At 38.6% G+C, this 17,264-nt stretch overlaps 1 protein-coding gene and 1 long non-coding RNA gene across 5 annotated transcripts; one reads left to right on the top strand and one right to left on the bottom strand.

The window, feature by feature from the left end:
- Positions 1-1,964: 1,964 nt before the first annotated feature.
- LOC126586431 (uncharacterized) lies at positions 1,965-7,796 on the top strand. 2 transcript variants are annotated; one of them, XR_007610796.1, is made up of 5 exons: positions 1,965-2,376; positions 2,462-2,621; positions 2,699-3,496; positions 5,723-5,830; positions 7,328-7,796. It is a non-coding gene; the product is annotated as an uncharacterized LOC126586431 (long non-coding RNA). The 2 variants fall into 2 exon arrangements; XR_007610797.1 differs by lacking the exon at positions 5,723-5,830.
- A 418-nt stretch (positions 7,797-8,214) lies between these two features.
- On the bottom strand, positions 8,215-11,301 carry LOC126586422 (uncharacterized). 3 transcript variants are annotated; one of them, XM_050251265.1, is made up of 7 exons: positions 10,516-11,301; positions 10,350-10,430; positions 9,682-9,732; positions 9,508-9,593; positions 9,277-9,309; positions 8,991-9,112; positions 8,215-8,840 (listed from the first exon to the last, which is right to left on the bottom strand). In XM_050251265.1, the coding sequence occupies exons 1-7, from the start codon at positions 10,820-10,822 to the stop codon at positions 8,393-8,395; spliced, it is 1,128 nt and encodes a 375-aa protein (XP_050107222.1). In that variant the 5' UTR covers positions 10,823-11,301; the 3' UTR covers positions 8,215-8,392. The 3 variants fall into 3 exon arrangements, with proteins under 3 accessions (XP_050107222.1, XP_050107223.1, XP_050107224.1); XM_050251266.1 differs by having other exon boundaries at positions 9,682-9,717; XM_050251267.1 differs by having other exon boundaries at positions 9,682-9,714.
- Positions 11,302-17,264: the final 5,963 nt, after the last annotated feature.

Here is a 17,264-nt window from a genome sequence, read left to right as displayed (position 1 = left end):
AAAACGAAAGTAAATCTCACCAGTAACAAGAAGCAACCCAGATGGAAGCTGCTTAAGAAAAACAACTCTCTTGCCCTTAAACCTCCCAGCCAATATAATCAACACCGTCCCTGGTGTAATACTAGCCCTGCATTCAATCAACCAAATCAAAAAATGCAAATTAACCAATAAATTAAACCCTTTTTCTTTTTCTTTTTTAATTTAAAAAAAAATGAAAATTTTGAGAAAATAGAACCTGAGCTTGGTGGGTTTGGGCTTGCGTTTGTTGACGAGTGGCTTCTTGACGTCGTCAGCGGGGTAGAACTTCGGGGGCTTCTCGGGTGCGGTCTTAGCCGTCGGCTTCGGGTCATGGCATGGGAAAACGCCGCCGTTTTTGGCCTTGATAGCCCAGAGACCACGCTTGTGGTACATTTTGGACCTCGATAACTTACCCACCCCACGAACCAGATCTGGGTTTCGGGTCTTTCTAGGGTTTCTTGCTTTTGCCGCCATCGCCACTCTCACAATGTTTCTGTCTGAAACCTGGAGATAGAGAGGTGCGGGTTGAAGTAAAACCCTAACGGCGGTTTAAAGTTTAACCTCATTTCATCAATCACAGGAGAAATTTCACAAAACATTGAGCAGCACAGGGAAGAGTTCAAATATCTATAATATCGTAAACATTTCCTCTCTTTCTGAAAAAAATCAAAAGAGGAATATTTTTTATAGCTCAATCATCGATCTACAAATTCTACAAATTCTAACTTAAAACCCCTAAAAATCCCTACACCAGAAATTCACATTAATAGTAAAACCTAATTCAAAATTACCTAAATTTTAGAGGGATGATGGTTGGTATTTGCCTTGGTACTGGTAGTAGCAGTATCCTCGACGGTGGTGATGGGGTGATGATGGTGGTTGCGACGGCGGAGGTGGTGATGGGGGGTGATGATGTTGGTCGCGACTCGCGACAGCGCTGTGAGAGTGGTGAGGTGAGCACTGTGAGTCAGAGTCGAGGGAAGGGATAGGGAGAGGGATAGGGAGAGGGACTCAGGGAGAAGGAGTCGAGGGAGAGTCTGAGAATCCGAGAGACTGAGGTATGAGGCTGCTGAGGCTGAGGATGCTTCTGGAACTCGGGACTCGGGGAAGGTTGGCTAGGGTTGAAAGTTGAAAACTTGAACTGACGGTTGAGATTAGATGGAGAGATGATATTAAATCTCGTCCGTCCAATCTAACACAAACGGGCCGTTCTGGGTACCCGCGGATCCTATAATTTTGGAACCGGCCCGCCCCTAAAACTTCAATTACCCGGCCCGCCCCGCCCCTTTCTATTTTTACAAAACTAAGAACCGGCCCGTACCCGCCCCGTACCCGTATTACCCGCCCCTACCCGCGGGTCCAGGACCCGTTTGCCCAGCCCTAGGTGGTTGGGAGGGAGAAGAGGGGTAGGGAGAGGTTGCAGGGGTGGTTCAGCATTTTCTAAGTTTTGGTTTTTTTTTTTTTTTTTTTTTTTTTTTTAAAGAAGATTCAGATTTTTCAGAAAAAAAAATTAAAAAATTAATATTATGCCACGTGGCATACATTTGGTAGCCACGTGACACACATTTAGCAGCCACGTCAACACTTAACGGATCAATGGATGGAAAATGTAACGGAGGTATTATTTTGAAATAAAATAGTGCTTGAGGTATGAAAGTGAAATGTTTTAAAGATGTTGTATGAGATTGTAATAAACCTCAAACTTGAAAGGCTAGTATGTAATTTACCCTTCTACTTTCTATATGTTAATACCGATACATTCTCAGAATATATAAAGCCAGAGCCGCAATGAATACTGCATTTAGGGTTACGGCTTCGACGAAAAAGAATATGACCAAAACGCCTCTCAGCCAAAAAAAAAATCAAAAGCAGCAAAAAAGAATGCATAAAATAATACAAGGGTAGTTTTGTAAATTTAGTTATATTTTTTTAATACTGCCATTGACTCTGCTCTCCCCGTTTTTCATCTCTTCCATACCCAAACCCTAGCCGCTCCACCTCTCTCTCTCATCTCCCTTCGTTAGCTCTACCTACAACTCAAAACCTCGACAAAACACACTTCGCCTTCTGCAAAAGCTCGACATTTCTCTCTCTCTCTGAGAATTAAAAAATGTGAGCTTGCTGATCTCTCTGAGAAACCATGGCCTCCATTCATGCCCAAAAATAATCGACTGGCTCTCACTTTCCAGTAATCTATTTTCCTCTCGCCAAAGTCTATAAGTTGAGCACCGTGGGTGAGCGTTTTCTTTCACCCACCTAAAAAAACGCTCGCTTTTTCTGTTCGTTTCTTGGGAAACTTACACACTCTGTTTTTCTCAACCCGCCAGCTGAAATCCCGCCCCCGGAAACAAATTCCAGGTAAATTCCTTCGCCACTTCTCCCACTTTCGGTTTCGATTTAATGGCCATTGTGAATTTCAGTTCATCCCCGAGTTTTTCCGCAGTCGAAAATGGCGCAGTTTCAGAACGACGAGCTGGAGAACGTCGTGGACGAACTACTTCGACATCGCCGACTTCGAAGACACCGACGCTTTTGCCGGTAACCAGCTCCGGGGAAGCCACGGCGCCGACTCGGACTTTGACGACGACTCGGACTTCGGCACTGTTACTTTTGTTGGTCGAATTTTGGATTTTTTTTTTTGTTTTAGAAGAAATCTTAAACAATTTGGGGATTTTTGCAGAGCAAGTCGAAGACTGATACTTCGGCAACTGAGTTTCCACAGTGACTGAGAGTTCTCAAGCCATGTCTCTGTTGCAAGGCAAATGGATCAAGGTTTGTTCCCTTTCACTAATTTCCTTTCAACTTCTGTTTAATTTAGATCATCAGCTTAATTTCAAGGATTAATTACTCAAAATTTGATCAAACCCTAATTGCAGGTGTACTATATTTCTTCGTCAAATGTTTATCCAATCTTTGTGTGGTGCATATACATTTAATTTTTTAATTTTATTTCTCACTTCTCCTTTGTAATTTTGTTAAATAATGAAAATTAGTGAAAATTTTTCTAACCGTTAAATTGGATCCCTCAAAATCATCAAGTTTTTTCTAAAGTCCAATTATATCAAATCACAAATTTGAAGCAGTTTCCCTTTTGCCAATTTATGATGCTAATTTGATTTTTGTAGAGAACTAAACTTAATTTCAACAAGTTTTATAGAAAGGAGTAATTTATAAGTGTCGGACTTGAGTTCCTTTTGCACATTGTGGTTAGATCAGGTTGTATTTACATTGACCATCTCTGCTTTATTATGAGCTTGCATCTGTTGTGCTGCAAATGAACATTAGCATACCACAACCACAAAAATTATGCTTTCACAATTGATATATAGATCTTTGCACAAAATTCTCATATTGATGGTTCATAGATCTCTTTGTAATGACTATATATTAACCATGTGTTCTGGAGAAGTTTGTCAAGGGCCGATGGGACAAGGAGGATTGGATTTCATATTGGCAGAAATACAAGGCCTCCCTTTCTGTGCGTTTCCAATCTTTACCCTCCTAAATTTTCATCTAAATCAAAATTTTCATCTAAATTTTCATCTAAAGTTCCAAATCGGCCAAATTCAAAAGTGCGTGAACTAAATTGTTGGTGAATGACTGGAAATATTTAAGCCGAAATACAACACACCTACCTATATAGTAAATTCTCGTGCTCATCATCGTTCGGAATGTCGATATTCCACCATCTTTGTCTCAGACGCAATTCCATCCGCTCAATTGCTCATTCCATACGCATTGCCTCATTCCCTACCCACCTCTTCCACCTCTTCTCCACTGTGGCCTCTCCTGCCCAAGATGTCAAGGGCGCCCAGAAGGTGCTTGTTATAAATCCCCAAAGGACTATCCGGATTCCGACTATAACTATAACTTTTGGTAACTCTAGCTCTGTGTATGGTGGTTCTTGGTTTCACTCAGCTGGTTCGTCCAAGACTGACTACTACCGCAAGGATCTTTTGCAAAAAGCACCCACCTATAGTCTCTTTAATGGTAAGCTCCAAGGCCGCATATCGTTCTTTAAAGAGACTATAGGTGGGTGTTATTTGCAAAAGGTCCTCACGATAGTAGTTAGTCTTGGACGAACCAGCTGAGTGAAACCAAGAACCACCATACACAGAGCTAGAGTTACCAGAAGTTATAGCTGTAGTAGGAATCCGGATAGTCTTTTGGGGATTTATAACAAGCACCTTCTGGGCATCCTCGATGTCTTGGACAGGAGAGGCCACAGTGGAGGAGAAGAGGTGGAAGAGGTGGGTAGGGAAGGAGTCAATGCGTATGGAATGAGTAATTGAGCGGATGAAATTGCGTCTGAGACCAAGATGGTGGAATATCGACATTCCGAACGATGATGAGCACGAGAATTTACTATACAGGTAGGTGTGTTGTATTTCGGCTTAAATATTTCCAGTCATTCGCCACCAATTTAGTTCACGCACTTTTGAATTTGGCTGATTTGGAACTTTATGTTACCTAATTAAGAGTCACCTTTAATTTTGTTAAATATTTATAAATTCCTAAATCCTAATTTATTTATAAAAAAATCTTTACTTTAATCCCCAAATAAGATTGTTTTTTCAATAATACTAGATGTAAGATTAAAAAATAGTCATCCATGTCAGATTATAGTATTCCATGTCACATTTAATCATTTTTTTATGGGAGACCATTAATCCAATTTAGCCTAATTAATGGTGTGAGAGAGAAACAAATCGAAAGGCATTAATCCAATTTAGCCTAATTAATGGTGTGAGAGAGAAACAAATCGAAAGGCAGAGAGTGAAATAGCAGAGAAAACATATGGCGAAGGTCAAGTAACACTCATAATATGCGTGATAAAATATCAGCAATCACAAAATTCGTGTAGGTGTAATTTCTAACCATATGAGTCCAACAACAACGTGAAACTAGACAAACATAGTAATAGCCGCGAAATCCCATTAAACATTACAACCAAAGTAACATAAGTGCCTATCTTGTGTTCATTCATACGTATTGAAGCCGCAGTTGAAAGTGAAAAGTTATACTAAGGGCTGGTTTGGTATTGCTGTGCTTTGAAAAAAAGCTGCTGTGAGAATAAGCGGCTGTGCTATGAGAATAAGCGGCTGTGAAATAAAGCCAGTAGAGTGTTTGGTAAACTTTTTTGTGAAAGTGCTTTTGGAAAAAAAAAAAATAGGATGATAGTGTGTCTTTTCATTAAAGGAGCACTGTAGCTCCGTGTGCTTTGAAAAAACTGGCTTTTTTTCAAAGCAGCAAATTGCAGCTTCAACTTTTCCTTTGATTTTCAGCTTATTCTCACAGCAGCTTCCAAAATAAGCTCTTTTTTTTTCAGTTTACCAAACACAAAAATGACCCTCAGTTTTTTTTTCACAGTGGTTTTTTTTTAAATCACCTCAATCCCAAACGGGGCCTAAGATCCTTGATTTCATTGGTATTGACTGGGAACGCTATGACATCACCCACAAAATGTAGTGGCCTCTCATTTTTCCAAAATTCTGATCCAATAGGGTTTTTTAGTTGGTTTTAATTTTGAGGGTATTTAGGTCTATTTAAGTAATTTTTCTACTATATTTAAAAAAATTTATAAAAAAAATGACATTTATAAAATTAGGTATTAAATTTTGACTATTATTAATAAATATTTCTCTCCCTCCCTTCTTTCTCTCTCTAGGATTAAAAGCTAGCATTTTTTATTTTGTGTTAACAGAAAAAAAAGTGTTCAAAAGTGTTGGCGGTGTATGTATAGTGTAGGCTATCAAATTTCTTCTCCTCCTCACGTCGCAGCTCACCTTCCAAGAATCAAGATCCTGAAGAGGTACGTGATGCTCTTCGTGTTGAAATCAATTCCTATTTTTCTTCCATGCATATTTACTTATAAATCTAGTGAATGTGATTGTAATTTCTCATAGTATTAGTTTCCGTTCTTCGCATATTTACTTTATGAATTTCTCTTCTTCGTTCTACATAATTCCAGATGTTTCTCGTTTATAATCGATCACTTCACTCACTGACGTTTTCTCATATTTTAATTTTATATGATGTTAATTGTTTGATTGAAATATAGATGGCTTCAGCCCAACCCGTAGTCCAACCTTCATCCCAACCCCAATTCCAACTTCGTCGTGTCCTCGATAACCTCAAATCTGTCGACGCCTGTCATGTCAAATTGATGGAAGTAAAGGAGGCCGGAGGATTGGACAGTCTGGAGACCATACAAACTAGCGAAGCTCTAACATGATTCAAGTCCAGACGATCAAGCCTCCTTTGTCCTCGATATCTTCCTCCCCTACTCTTCAGTTCGTTAGAAGCCTTTCTCTTCAAGAGGCAAATAAGGCCTGATCGTCTGGACTCGAATCCTATTAGAGCTTCGCTAGTTTTTATGGTCTCCAAACTGTCCAATCCTCCTGCCTCCTTTATTTCCGTCAATTTGCCGTGACAGGCGTCGATAGATTTGAGGTTATCGAGGACACTACGAAGTTGGAATTCGGGTTGGGATGAAGGTTGGGGTTGAGGTTGGACTACAGGTTGGGCTGAAGCCATCTATATTTCAATCAAAAAATTAAAATCAGATCAATTAAAATTTGAGAAACCGTCAGTGAGTGAAGTGATAAATTACGAACGAGAAACCTCAGGAATTATGTAGAACGATGAAGAGAAATTCATAAAGTAAATATGCGAAGAACAAAAACTAATACTATGAGAAATTACAGTCACATTCACTATATTTATAAGCAAATATGTAGAGAAGAAAAATAGGAATTGATTTCAATTCGAAGAGCAACACGTACTTATTCGGGATCTTGATTCTTGGAAGGCGAGCTGCGATGTGAGGAGGAGAAGAAATTTGATAGCCTGCACCATATATACACCGCCAACACTTTTGAACACTTTTTTCTATTACTACAAAATAAAAAATGCCAGCTTTTAATCCTAGAGAGAGAAAGAAGATAGGGAGAGGAATATTAATTAATAATAATCAAAATCTAATACCTAATTTCATAAATGTTATTTTTTATAAAATCTTTTAAATATAGCAAAAAAATAATTTAAATAGACCTAAATACTCTCAAAATTAAAACTAACTAACAATATCCTCAAAATTAAAATCAACCAACAAACCCTATTGGATCAGAATTTTGGAAAAATGAGAGGCCACTACAGTTTGTGGGTGATGTCATAGGGAAGAGGATCATCTCTTGAGCTCAAGTTTTTTTTCTATTTTTTGTGATATATGGATGAATTACTTAACATGTTTGTAAATTGACCCCATTGTTATTGTCGGATGTTTCTAAATCACTAAACGTTTGTGAAGTCCATCTGGGATGAAGAAAAGGGGAAGACGACAAGGATCTAAGCAAGTTAAGAATGAAGAAGTTGATCCGTCAAAACTTACAGAGGTACTTCCTAGTAGGTTTCCTGCATCAGCATTTCCCACAGTGATGGAGGCAGTTGAATCTTTACCTGAGGCAGAGCCCTCGAGTGAGTTGTGGTGGTTTGCCAAGGGCCTATTTACATCTGATGAGAAGAGGGAGAGATTCTGTGAGTTGGAAGATGATCGGGCCAAGCTTGAATGGCTCCATCGTGAAGTGGCCGATTAATATGCGCTTATATTATGTTTGACAATGTCTAGATCATAGATTTGATATGTTGAACTCTCATATATTTGGGGGATTAATTCTACTAGTATGTGAATTCTGGGGATCATCTTTCTAGTATACAGAAAGATGCTTCAATTTGAAATGCTCCATCGTTAATTATCAAGCTTAACAACGTTTGCTCTATGTGTGGTGGACTAAAACAGTTACAATAGTTGATTCTTGCAGGGGAGTCTCGTTAAACACAACTTGTGGACCACTTGACAAAACTTTGTACTTACAAAGTATCCATAACAATGTACCAACATTTTTGGCTTGTACCTTGATAAGAGTATGATTCTCTCCTCTCATATTCTCTTCACCTTCCCTGGCCTTCCCTCACATATTGCCTTTTGTCTTATTGTCTCTATAAAAAAATCAATATAAAATGTTGGCGAAGCGTAATCATAACCGTTTTAGTAAGAGGAGAGGGAAGAGAAGGGGAGAGAGATTAAGAGGGGAGATAATCCTCATCCGTGAATGATTTCTTGTGCTCATAATTGAATCACGATGTTCCAAAACAGAAAATATGGATTTCGCACCAACAGATGGTAAGAATACTTAATTAGACATATGAAACACAAAAGGGCAAAACATAATCATATGATAAATATCCAGCATTAATCAATCTTAGTCCGACGATTATTTGATTAGAGTACAACATAAGACCAAATTTTAAGCACAATAGTAGGGACGGTTTTTTTAATCAGAGTACATCGGATCCGGTCCAATCCAAGCCCAACTTAATCCTCGGCCACGTCCCTTAGCAGCCAAGCAACCTTATCATCTCTCGCAACCTTGTCATCTCTCGCAACCTTTAGGAACATTGCTATCTTCTCAGGGTTGGCTTTAAACACCCCTTTTGCATACCACCGCAGACACCCCTTGTAAAGCGGCCCAGGGTAAGATGATGCAACAGCCTCCACTGCTTCATCAAGTGAAGGTGCACTGCTAATACTATCAGCCGCTTCAATAGGGCGATCACTAAGTTCTGATGATGTCGCAGCACCTCTCCTCTGTGACAATAGCGCATCTCCCACCTTCCCCACTCCTAAAGAAACTACTTTGTCATTTTCATTTTTGTCCGTCTTAGCTTGTACGACAAGTTGTTGATGTGTTCTCCTCTTCCTTTTCCCCTTCCCCTTCCCAGATGAGCTCATAGGTTGAGTGCTTTCAACCCGGATGACATGCCTTCCAGTGAAATAAAAAATCAACACGGGGAGATCGCATTCAAAGAAAAATTCACTTGAACCATCAAAAACAGAAACCTCAACCGGCAGTCACCAATATATGACTCTATTCGCAATTATGCAGCAAAATCATGCAAATGAATATCAATACCTGTACAGTTTTTCACAAGTTTCGATCACGAGTTTGGGAATCTCATCTGCCCTCCTATTTTGATAGGGATTGGCAAAAATCTCATCTACCATTTCCCCATTTTGATAGAAACGGAATGTTGGCTGCAGCAAAACGGACACATAATCATGAACGCAATTTTTCAAAAACAAAGGCTGCGTTACGTACATGAACACTTATATCAATGAAATAAGCATGCACATTTACAGGGTTTTCTTTTAGAAAAAAAAAAGAAAAAAAGAAAAAAGTAGGGGATACAATCATTTACCGTAGTGGTAATATTCATATCCGGCGAGTAGCCCTGTAAATAGACATAAAACGTTACTATTACCATACAGTAATTCATTAACCTTAAGATCCATAACTAGAATTCGAAAAAAGCAAAGACAACACTTTGTTTTCCCCCTTAATCTTAAAATGGGATTCAACCATCTACAATACGACTAAAATAGTTTCCAAACAATCCAAGTTAACAGAAGTCCAGATTACAATACCATACCTTAGAAGTAAACACATACTTGTACACTGTTACATGTGGGAATTGCTCCCTCATTTTTCGAACCGTTGGAGATCCAAAATGATTGGCTGCAAAGGAAGAGTCCATGTATAAGTTTGAAGGAGCAGCTTACAACAGATAAATTGATTCATATATAAAATTGTTCGCAGAACTTACAATTATAAGACGTCGGCATAGCAAAGTAGAAAACTGCTGCCAATTGTCCACCTATCAAAATTAAGAAAAAACAAATGATAACGATTAAAAATTGCATACATAATATTACAAGTGAGGAAAGAAAAGGAGAAAAACGCTTTCAAAATGAATGCAAGAAAATTTAGGGATGGGTTTGGCATTCGTTTCCTTGGCTGCGTGTAAAACTCGAACCCCACTTGAGTGGACGTGTATGCAGCTGGAATCTGCATATTTCCAGATGATGTATTGCGGTTAACCACGACGATTGCTAACTATGGTGATTTCTAGTTTTCTCTGACCAGTAGTTTTGGTGGAATTTTTTTCCTTTTGTTACCCTAGGGAGAAGCCGAAGCAAATTTAGGCCTAAATAAGAAGAGCCTGGGCTTGGCTATAGCCTATAGGCACGAGGTGCCATCGCCCAGAATGCTAAAACAGGAGGGAGAGTAGTAACAAAGGACTAATGTCCACGAACAATGTTCTTCTGCCTGTATCATGTGACATGATGATCGCCTTTCTTTTATGTTTCTAATTTGTCTCATAAAGCAAGCAAATAATGAAGGAAAAAAAATGAAGCAATCCACGCAGATAAGGCAGGCTAGTATGAGGTTATGGGCATACAGATGACGATGATGCATCAGAGAAATAATTACCTTTAACTTTTTGTATAGCTCTCTCTACTTCATCCTCTTTCCACAAGACGACGATGTCTGCGGGACTTGGAAATTTAATTGCTATAAAAATACACAGCGGTCTCAGTGGCAACAACAAAACCATCATCAGATCGCAGAAATTGGAAGAGAAAGAGAAAGGGGTTGCCTGGGGCTGGAGACGGGGACGGGGACTTGGACGGGGCGGGGGCTGAGGACAGCCGTCTTTGGTGTTGCAGAAAATGAGGGGAATCGAGCAAGACGGGTGATTTGGGTGTGGAAGTAGCATGAATCGACAGGGACAAAGACGGTGTGGTTGGGATCAAAGTTAGGGCTTTTAGGGTTTTGATACAATTTGGAAAACTGTGAAGACCATGAAGAACTTGGAAGGAGGAGGGGCCATAGGAGCCATTGCCTATGCCATTTCCAATTCGAAACAAAGTCTGTCGTATCATAACCCCATCATTCCTCGCCATGTTTCTCTCGATCTCTCGACACTCGAAGAATCAATTGAAGGGGGTGGCGTGGGTGGGTAGTTGTTTACTTGTTTGAGGGGTTTGGCTGATGGGGAACTTGAAGGGTTTGAGTTTTTTCAATGTTTAAAATTAGTTTTAAAAATTGAAAATGATATATTAAATTAACAAGTAACTAGGGTTAGAAGGTGGACGCATGGCAGCTAATTTTTGGTCCAAACAGTTAGTCATTGTTTTCGATACGCCGGAAACTTTAATCCAACATGCTGTATATAAATCTTCCTCACAAGTTTTGGATCCTCGGGTTCGTATTATATCATTTCATATTGTTTCATGTTCATCCATACGTATTGAAGCTATATGATTGTGGATGATTCAGTGCCAAGTGAGTGATACTAAGTATAGAATATGATAAGTTTTACATATCCGCGCCAGTATATACAAAACAGACAGATCATGATCATGATATGACTCTTAATATGGGTAAGGTCGCTACAAAAATTACATTCTACAGAATTGATTGATCGATCTGTTTTGGCAGGTATTTCAACTAGCTCTTTTACATTGACTTTGACGCTTCTATGGCAGAGCCCCGTGCGCCCAATATGCCTTGGCACATCTGCAGGTCGGTCTCGTATCATTTAGATGCATGTTCTTTATTTTCTCAACTTTCGAAAACATTTATTTTGTGCCGGAGGTTCTGCCACTTGGTGACACACTTAAGCTAGTGATTTAAGGGTGAATTGCTTTCCTTTGCAGGAATTTGCAAGATTTCTTCGTGTCCTTGGTAGCTTCCCAATGGACACGATTCCATAGAAGGCAGTCGTTTCTTGGGCTCAATTTCGTAATGGTTTTGGATTTCCAGACATGCAAACACAGTTCAACCTTCAATGTTGTATATATCTGGGCGATGAAGCTGCATGCACAGATCAAGCTTCAAATGAGGAGACAATTCCTCTCAAAGCTTCATTTTTCTTTCCTTTTCGACTCTATATCATTCTTTATTTCCTCCGAACGGGGGTTTTTACTGTCCCCTCCCGACTACCCAAAGTACAATCCGTGAAGTGTAAACAATACCGCGGGATTCATGAAAGACAGAGATTTGTGTGTTAAGACAAAAGACAGTTTGTGATGCTTTTTGCTTTGTGTCTATCATCATTTTACACTTGGTTCTTAGGTGTTCGCCCTGCAGTCTCGTCCTCGGGATTATAGAGTAGAAAATCCGTTCAGAAAATATGAAACTCTGAAGCTTTATGAATTCGATAAGACTATAGAGATATCGTAGTTGATGACGAGATTGCAAATCCGTGAACGTTGGCAGAGGAGGAAAATTAGTCAAGGCAGTGACGAGCATTTCATATGCAGACACCTTGGAGAAGGTAGGTCACCAAGTCAATGGAGGCTAATTGATCCGCCAACATTTTGGCGTGACCCATATATTCTGAAATCGATCCGCTAAACACCACTTGCTATAAAAATATGGGTGTGTAAAATACTTCCAGGGATTCGAACCTGCACAGCCATGATGAAAACTTAGCAAGTTAAGCACTAAGACAACAAAACTTGTTATTTTCAGATTTGGAGTTATTTTTACCAAATAATGTGTGTTTTTATGCCCCTCCACGCAGTTGAGAATTTTTTTAGTTTTCCTCCCAAACTTAGAGTTGTTTTCTTTAATCATAGGGGAACAAACACATGACTATTTTTTTTTTTTTTTTTATCAAGATTCGATGGAAATTGGGTCAAATCCGTGACATTTGGCGATGGTGACACTGACGGATCTTGTCTCGATTCTCCCATTTCTGAAGCAATTTCTTCCAATTGCCACCACCAATAGACTTCTCTTGAGGCCTAGAACAATGCCCAATCATTGGTTGGAGCGTCGGAATCGAATTGGGGACGAATCAAGAACACCAATTTCTAGGGTTTCTAGCGGATTCGAGGCAAATTGGAGCATTTCCAGGCCAAATTAGAATTGGCCACAGGTATAAAGTTTGCTCTACTCTTTGAGATCTTTATTTCTATAATTTTCGAGAAATTTTATAAATAGTTGAGTTTTCCGGCAAGCCGGGGCAGCCGACCTCCACCCGCGGCGGCTGGTGCAGCGGCGCGTGGCCAGGGGGCCATCGATGTTATTCTTAGGCTAATTAGATGCCTTGAGCTCAGTTTTGGTAATTGTATGACGTAGGTTGATTGTTGGAATCTAAATCCTCTACGTTACTTGGTAAAGATATGAATCAACGATCCGACCGTTAGATCGTCACCAAACTTTAATATGTTATAGTACGTAATATTTGAGGACCGTAAAAACTTACGGATCTGGAATCTGACGTACGGATCTTCCTAAATTGGAGTTGTAAATTCATAAAATAAAATGTTGACTGCCATTTGGTTTTGGCAATTGGCGGAGATCCAACCGTTGGATCGTAATGAAACCTTAGGATGTTGTTCTAGAAGTATAATGTGGATCTTTGGAAGCAACGGATCGGAAATCCGTGATGCAGATCTTCCGAAATGAATTACGTAGTGATGTGTTTTACGTAAATTATGTATTCTATTGGTCAGAACTCTAAGATGTGATTTGATAATTGGTCACATGCGATGATAGTTCATGATGTCTCAATATGCGTGTTAGGGAGTCGTAGCGCGAACTTCAGGTGAGTGGGTTTTTTCCTTTCTATCGTATATTATATATATATATAATCAAGGTTTAAAATATCGATATTATCGGGGATATTTCGCCGATAATATCGTTTTTTTTAGTGGACGATATTTTCACACTTATCCACTTAATTATCGTCAATATATCGATATTTTGTCAATATTATCGCGATAATATCGGATACGATATTTTCAGTATTTTAATGCATTATTTGGGCAATATATCGCGATATTATCGATAATATTGATAATATCGCGAGATGAAACCAAAAAAACGGCAGTCTAGGCGGTTTGAATCTCACTGCAAATCCCAAACTTCGCTGCAATTTTAGCTACGGATCTACAACTTCTGATCTCGTACGTAGCAGTAGAGCCCCTGCGAATTTCTGCAGCTCGTCTATGTGAAGTTGAGGGAAGAGCAAGTTAAGCTCAGATTGGGCACTATCATGAATATTTCTCGTAGAAGCTACCTGCAAAGGAGATGCATGCACCATGAAACTTGTATCTAAAAGATCTAGCCAAATCAAATATCAGTGCTTACCTTTGCTCTCTGTTCTTCGACTTCTGAAGTTAGGTTGTCAATTTCTGTTCTCAAAGAAGCTAATTGAGTCTCTGAAGATGCAAGTTCCTTTATAGCAGCTTCTTTTTCCATAATAAGCTTCTCTTTTTCATTCTCAAGCCCCTAGCAGTGAATAAAATCATGTCACAAAATGAGGGAAAAGAGTCTAAGAGAAGAGTTTGAGAGAGTGCGAAGAGAGAGAGAGACTTAAAACATTTCTATGTGGTACTGGTAGCAAACCGGGATCTCAAATCCAAGATGGTTTTAACTTTTAATTATGAAATTGAAAACCATGAGATTGTTTTAATGATGAAAACCACCTTGGGTAGACGGCTGATGGTTTTAATGGTGAGGGGATGGCTGATGGTTTTAATTTTTAATAATGAAAACCACCCATTATATGAGGTTTTTATATTTTTAGAAGTTTGGGATATATTATATATATATATATTATATAAATGTTATATAAATTATAAATTATAAATTATTTAAATAATATTTGGTTTTTCTTTTTTTATAGGCAAGCATATTTTATATGTATATAAAACATTCACATATGTATGTTCTTCTATAAGAAATAACATATTAATCAAGAATTATTTACATTTGATATAGTAAATTTAATTAATTCATAAAATATGTAAGAAATTTACCTAAATCCGCCTAGGCCGCCTAAGCGCCCACCTAGCCGCTAGGCGTTAGTCCGCCGCCTGACTAGTGCCTAGCGTTTTTTAGAACGTTGGAAAAATGCTGAAAAGTCTCAATCTTGCACATAGAGGGATTCGAATCCCTCCATTTGTCAACCACACACCTGGGCCTTATCCAACTCGCTACAGATGTGTTTGTGATTACATATTCAGCCTGTAATATTTATATGGTCGTTAAGATGTCTGCAAGGAGCTAATATTTATTATCTATGATAAATTTCTATAAAGTGTAAAATATTGTACTAATTCATTATATATAAATGATTATGGTGTGTTTAAACTTCTTTCATTAATTACTACATATTTTCTACACTCACAATGTTTGCCAGCTCGCTATATAATCAACTTAAATCAGTTAAATCCATCATGCAATGCATTTCCTTCCAATTTTTTTGTGATAAACTAATAGATAATTGACTAAATAAACATCCTGCAAAGTTTCAATAAAAATTTCTAAGTTTTTCTTACAATTTCCGTGGTTTTTATTCAATTTTTATTTATATCGATAATATCCCGATATTTCCATCAAAATTTCCGTGTTTTTGGATTACCGATATTTTCGATATCATCAATATTTTAGACCTTGTATATGATTGACAATTCCACAAATGGTTAGAAATTGATTATTGCATAAATTACTGTGAATGTTTTGAAGTACTAATACGAACTACGAATGGCTTGATCCCTGTTAGGGTACGTAGGCAATCTAATAAGACGTTAGACGCAGCCATACCATAAATGAGATTAAATAATTGAGACAATAACCTTGTTTGAGAAATTGAGCAATATGAAGGAATATGGTGAAAAATGTGAGATTTAACCTCACGTCTCGGTGATTAAATGTTGATTATAAATCAATGTGTGAAGAAACAAGAAATTGTGGTTTTACGTTTTATAAATGCCATGCCATAATTAGTTTATATTTTAGTATGTAATTTGGTACAAATTCGCATAGTGTTGCACACAATACAGAGGTCAAGGTAAGTTCAGGTGAGTATATAATGTTGGTATGATTGAATAATAATTAGTGATGAACGAATGTGAGTAAAGCTCATAAACCTACACCCCGGTGTTAGTGCTCCCGCCCGTGGCCAGGGCATAGTCCTTCACGTGATATTCACCTCCCGCACCTTATGCTCACCTTGGATTCAAGGTAGGTGCACATGCCTATCGTATAGACCATTATAGGTGGTTCCGACTCGTAGGTGACCTGCGATTATTCGCACAGTCTTCACGTGATCGTAGCACTAGAGCTTATTTATTTACACCCAGTCCTGTCGTACAGACCACTATTTGTGGTTCCGACTCGTGTACAGGGATATGTGATGAGCTAGCATATGTGATAAGATATGGATAAGTCGTACAGTTCACAAGAGGTGACTCCCGACTTATGAGCTAGTATATGTGATGAGATATGGATAAGTCGTACAGATCACAAGAGGTGACTCCCGACTTATGAGCTAGCATATGTGATGAGATATGGATAAGTTGTACATGTCACAAGAGGTGACTTCGACCTATGAGCTAGCATTGATTGATGAGATATGATTGTAGTCGTACAGGTCACCATAGGTGACTCCGACTAGCGTGTTAGTATGGGTTATTAAGCACTTGATTAATTATATTGCTAGTGAGATGCTGTGATGTGCTATACTTCTGGATTTAATGTTAGTATACTTTTAATTTCATGTTTATCCGTAGTATGATTTCCTGGAAGCTAAACAGGTGTTACGGTGAGGGATTATATCATTTAGAAGGTTTTTATTAAAGCTCTATTTTTTGACCACTCACTCTTGTTTTTATCCCTCCAGGTCTAGTAGTAGAGCTTTTGTATCGACGAGGATTCGTGGCAAGTCTTGGTATTGGAGATTACCTTCGATGGTATGATTTTCAATCCACTCTATTGTACTTTACTTATGCTCTGACGTCACGTGTGAAATGAGTCCATTTCCGCTCATGGCGCACTCTTGTATTTAGGCACTCTTAGGTTTAAATTTATTCACATTTTTTCCACATCATCATACTTTATGGCTTCATCACCCTCCAGGTGTCGACCAGCACAGCTCGATTCGGAGTCCTAGTGGACATTCCGGGTCGGGGTGTGTCAATAACCGTTAACCGATAGGAAATTCATTATTCAGTGGGTATGGTTATGGATAATACCAGATGATTAATTTGCGGTTGTGGATATGATTAATTTTCTTGGTTATGGGAATGGATATAGCATTTCCGTCCCTAAACTTATCCGTTGCCATCCCTATGCTCACCTCTTATCTTGACGTCCAGTTCGAGAGATTTTTTAGTGTGACCGGAATATGGGATGATACACCACGTGTTACTATACAAATAGTGGAATATATGTGTTAAAATGTTAATGACTTAGAAAATACAATTTCCTACCACTTTTATAAAAACAAGTGATGAACTACCCGTGTTCTGATCATAAAGAAAAATTTATTGTCCAGTTCACCCCGGTAGACGCCATAATAATAGTTTTAATCGATCGGTATGAGGTATG

The sequence above is a fragment of the Malus sylvestris genome, chromosome 10 (assembly GCF_916048215.2).
Source record: "Malus sylvestris chromosome 10, drMalSylv7.2, whole genome shotgun sequence".
In the NCBI taxonomy this organism is placed as follows: domain Eukaryota; kingdom Viridiplantae; phylum Streptophyta; class Magnoliopsida; order Rosales; family Rosaceae; genus Malus; species Malus sylvestris.
The sequence above is the reverse complement of the archived record's forward strand: the minus strand, read 5'-3'. Positions and strand labels throughout refer to the sequence as shown.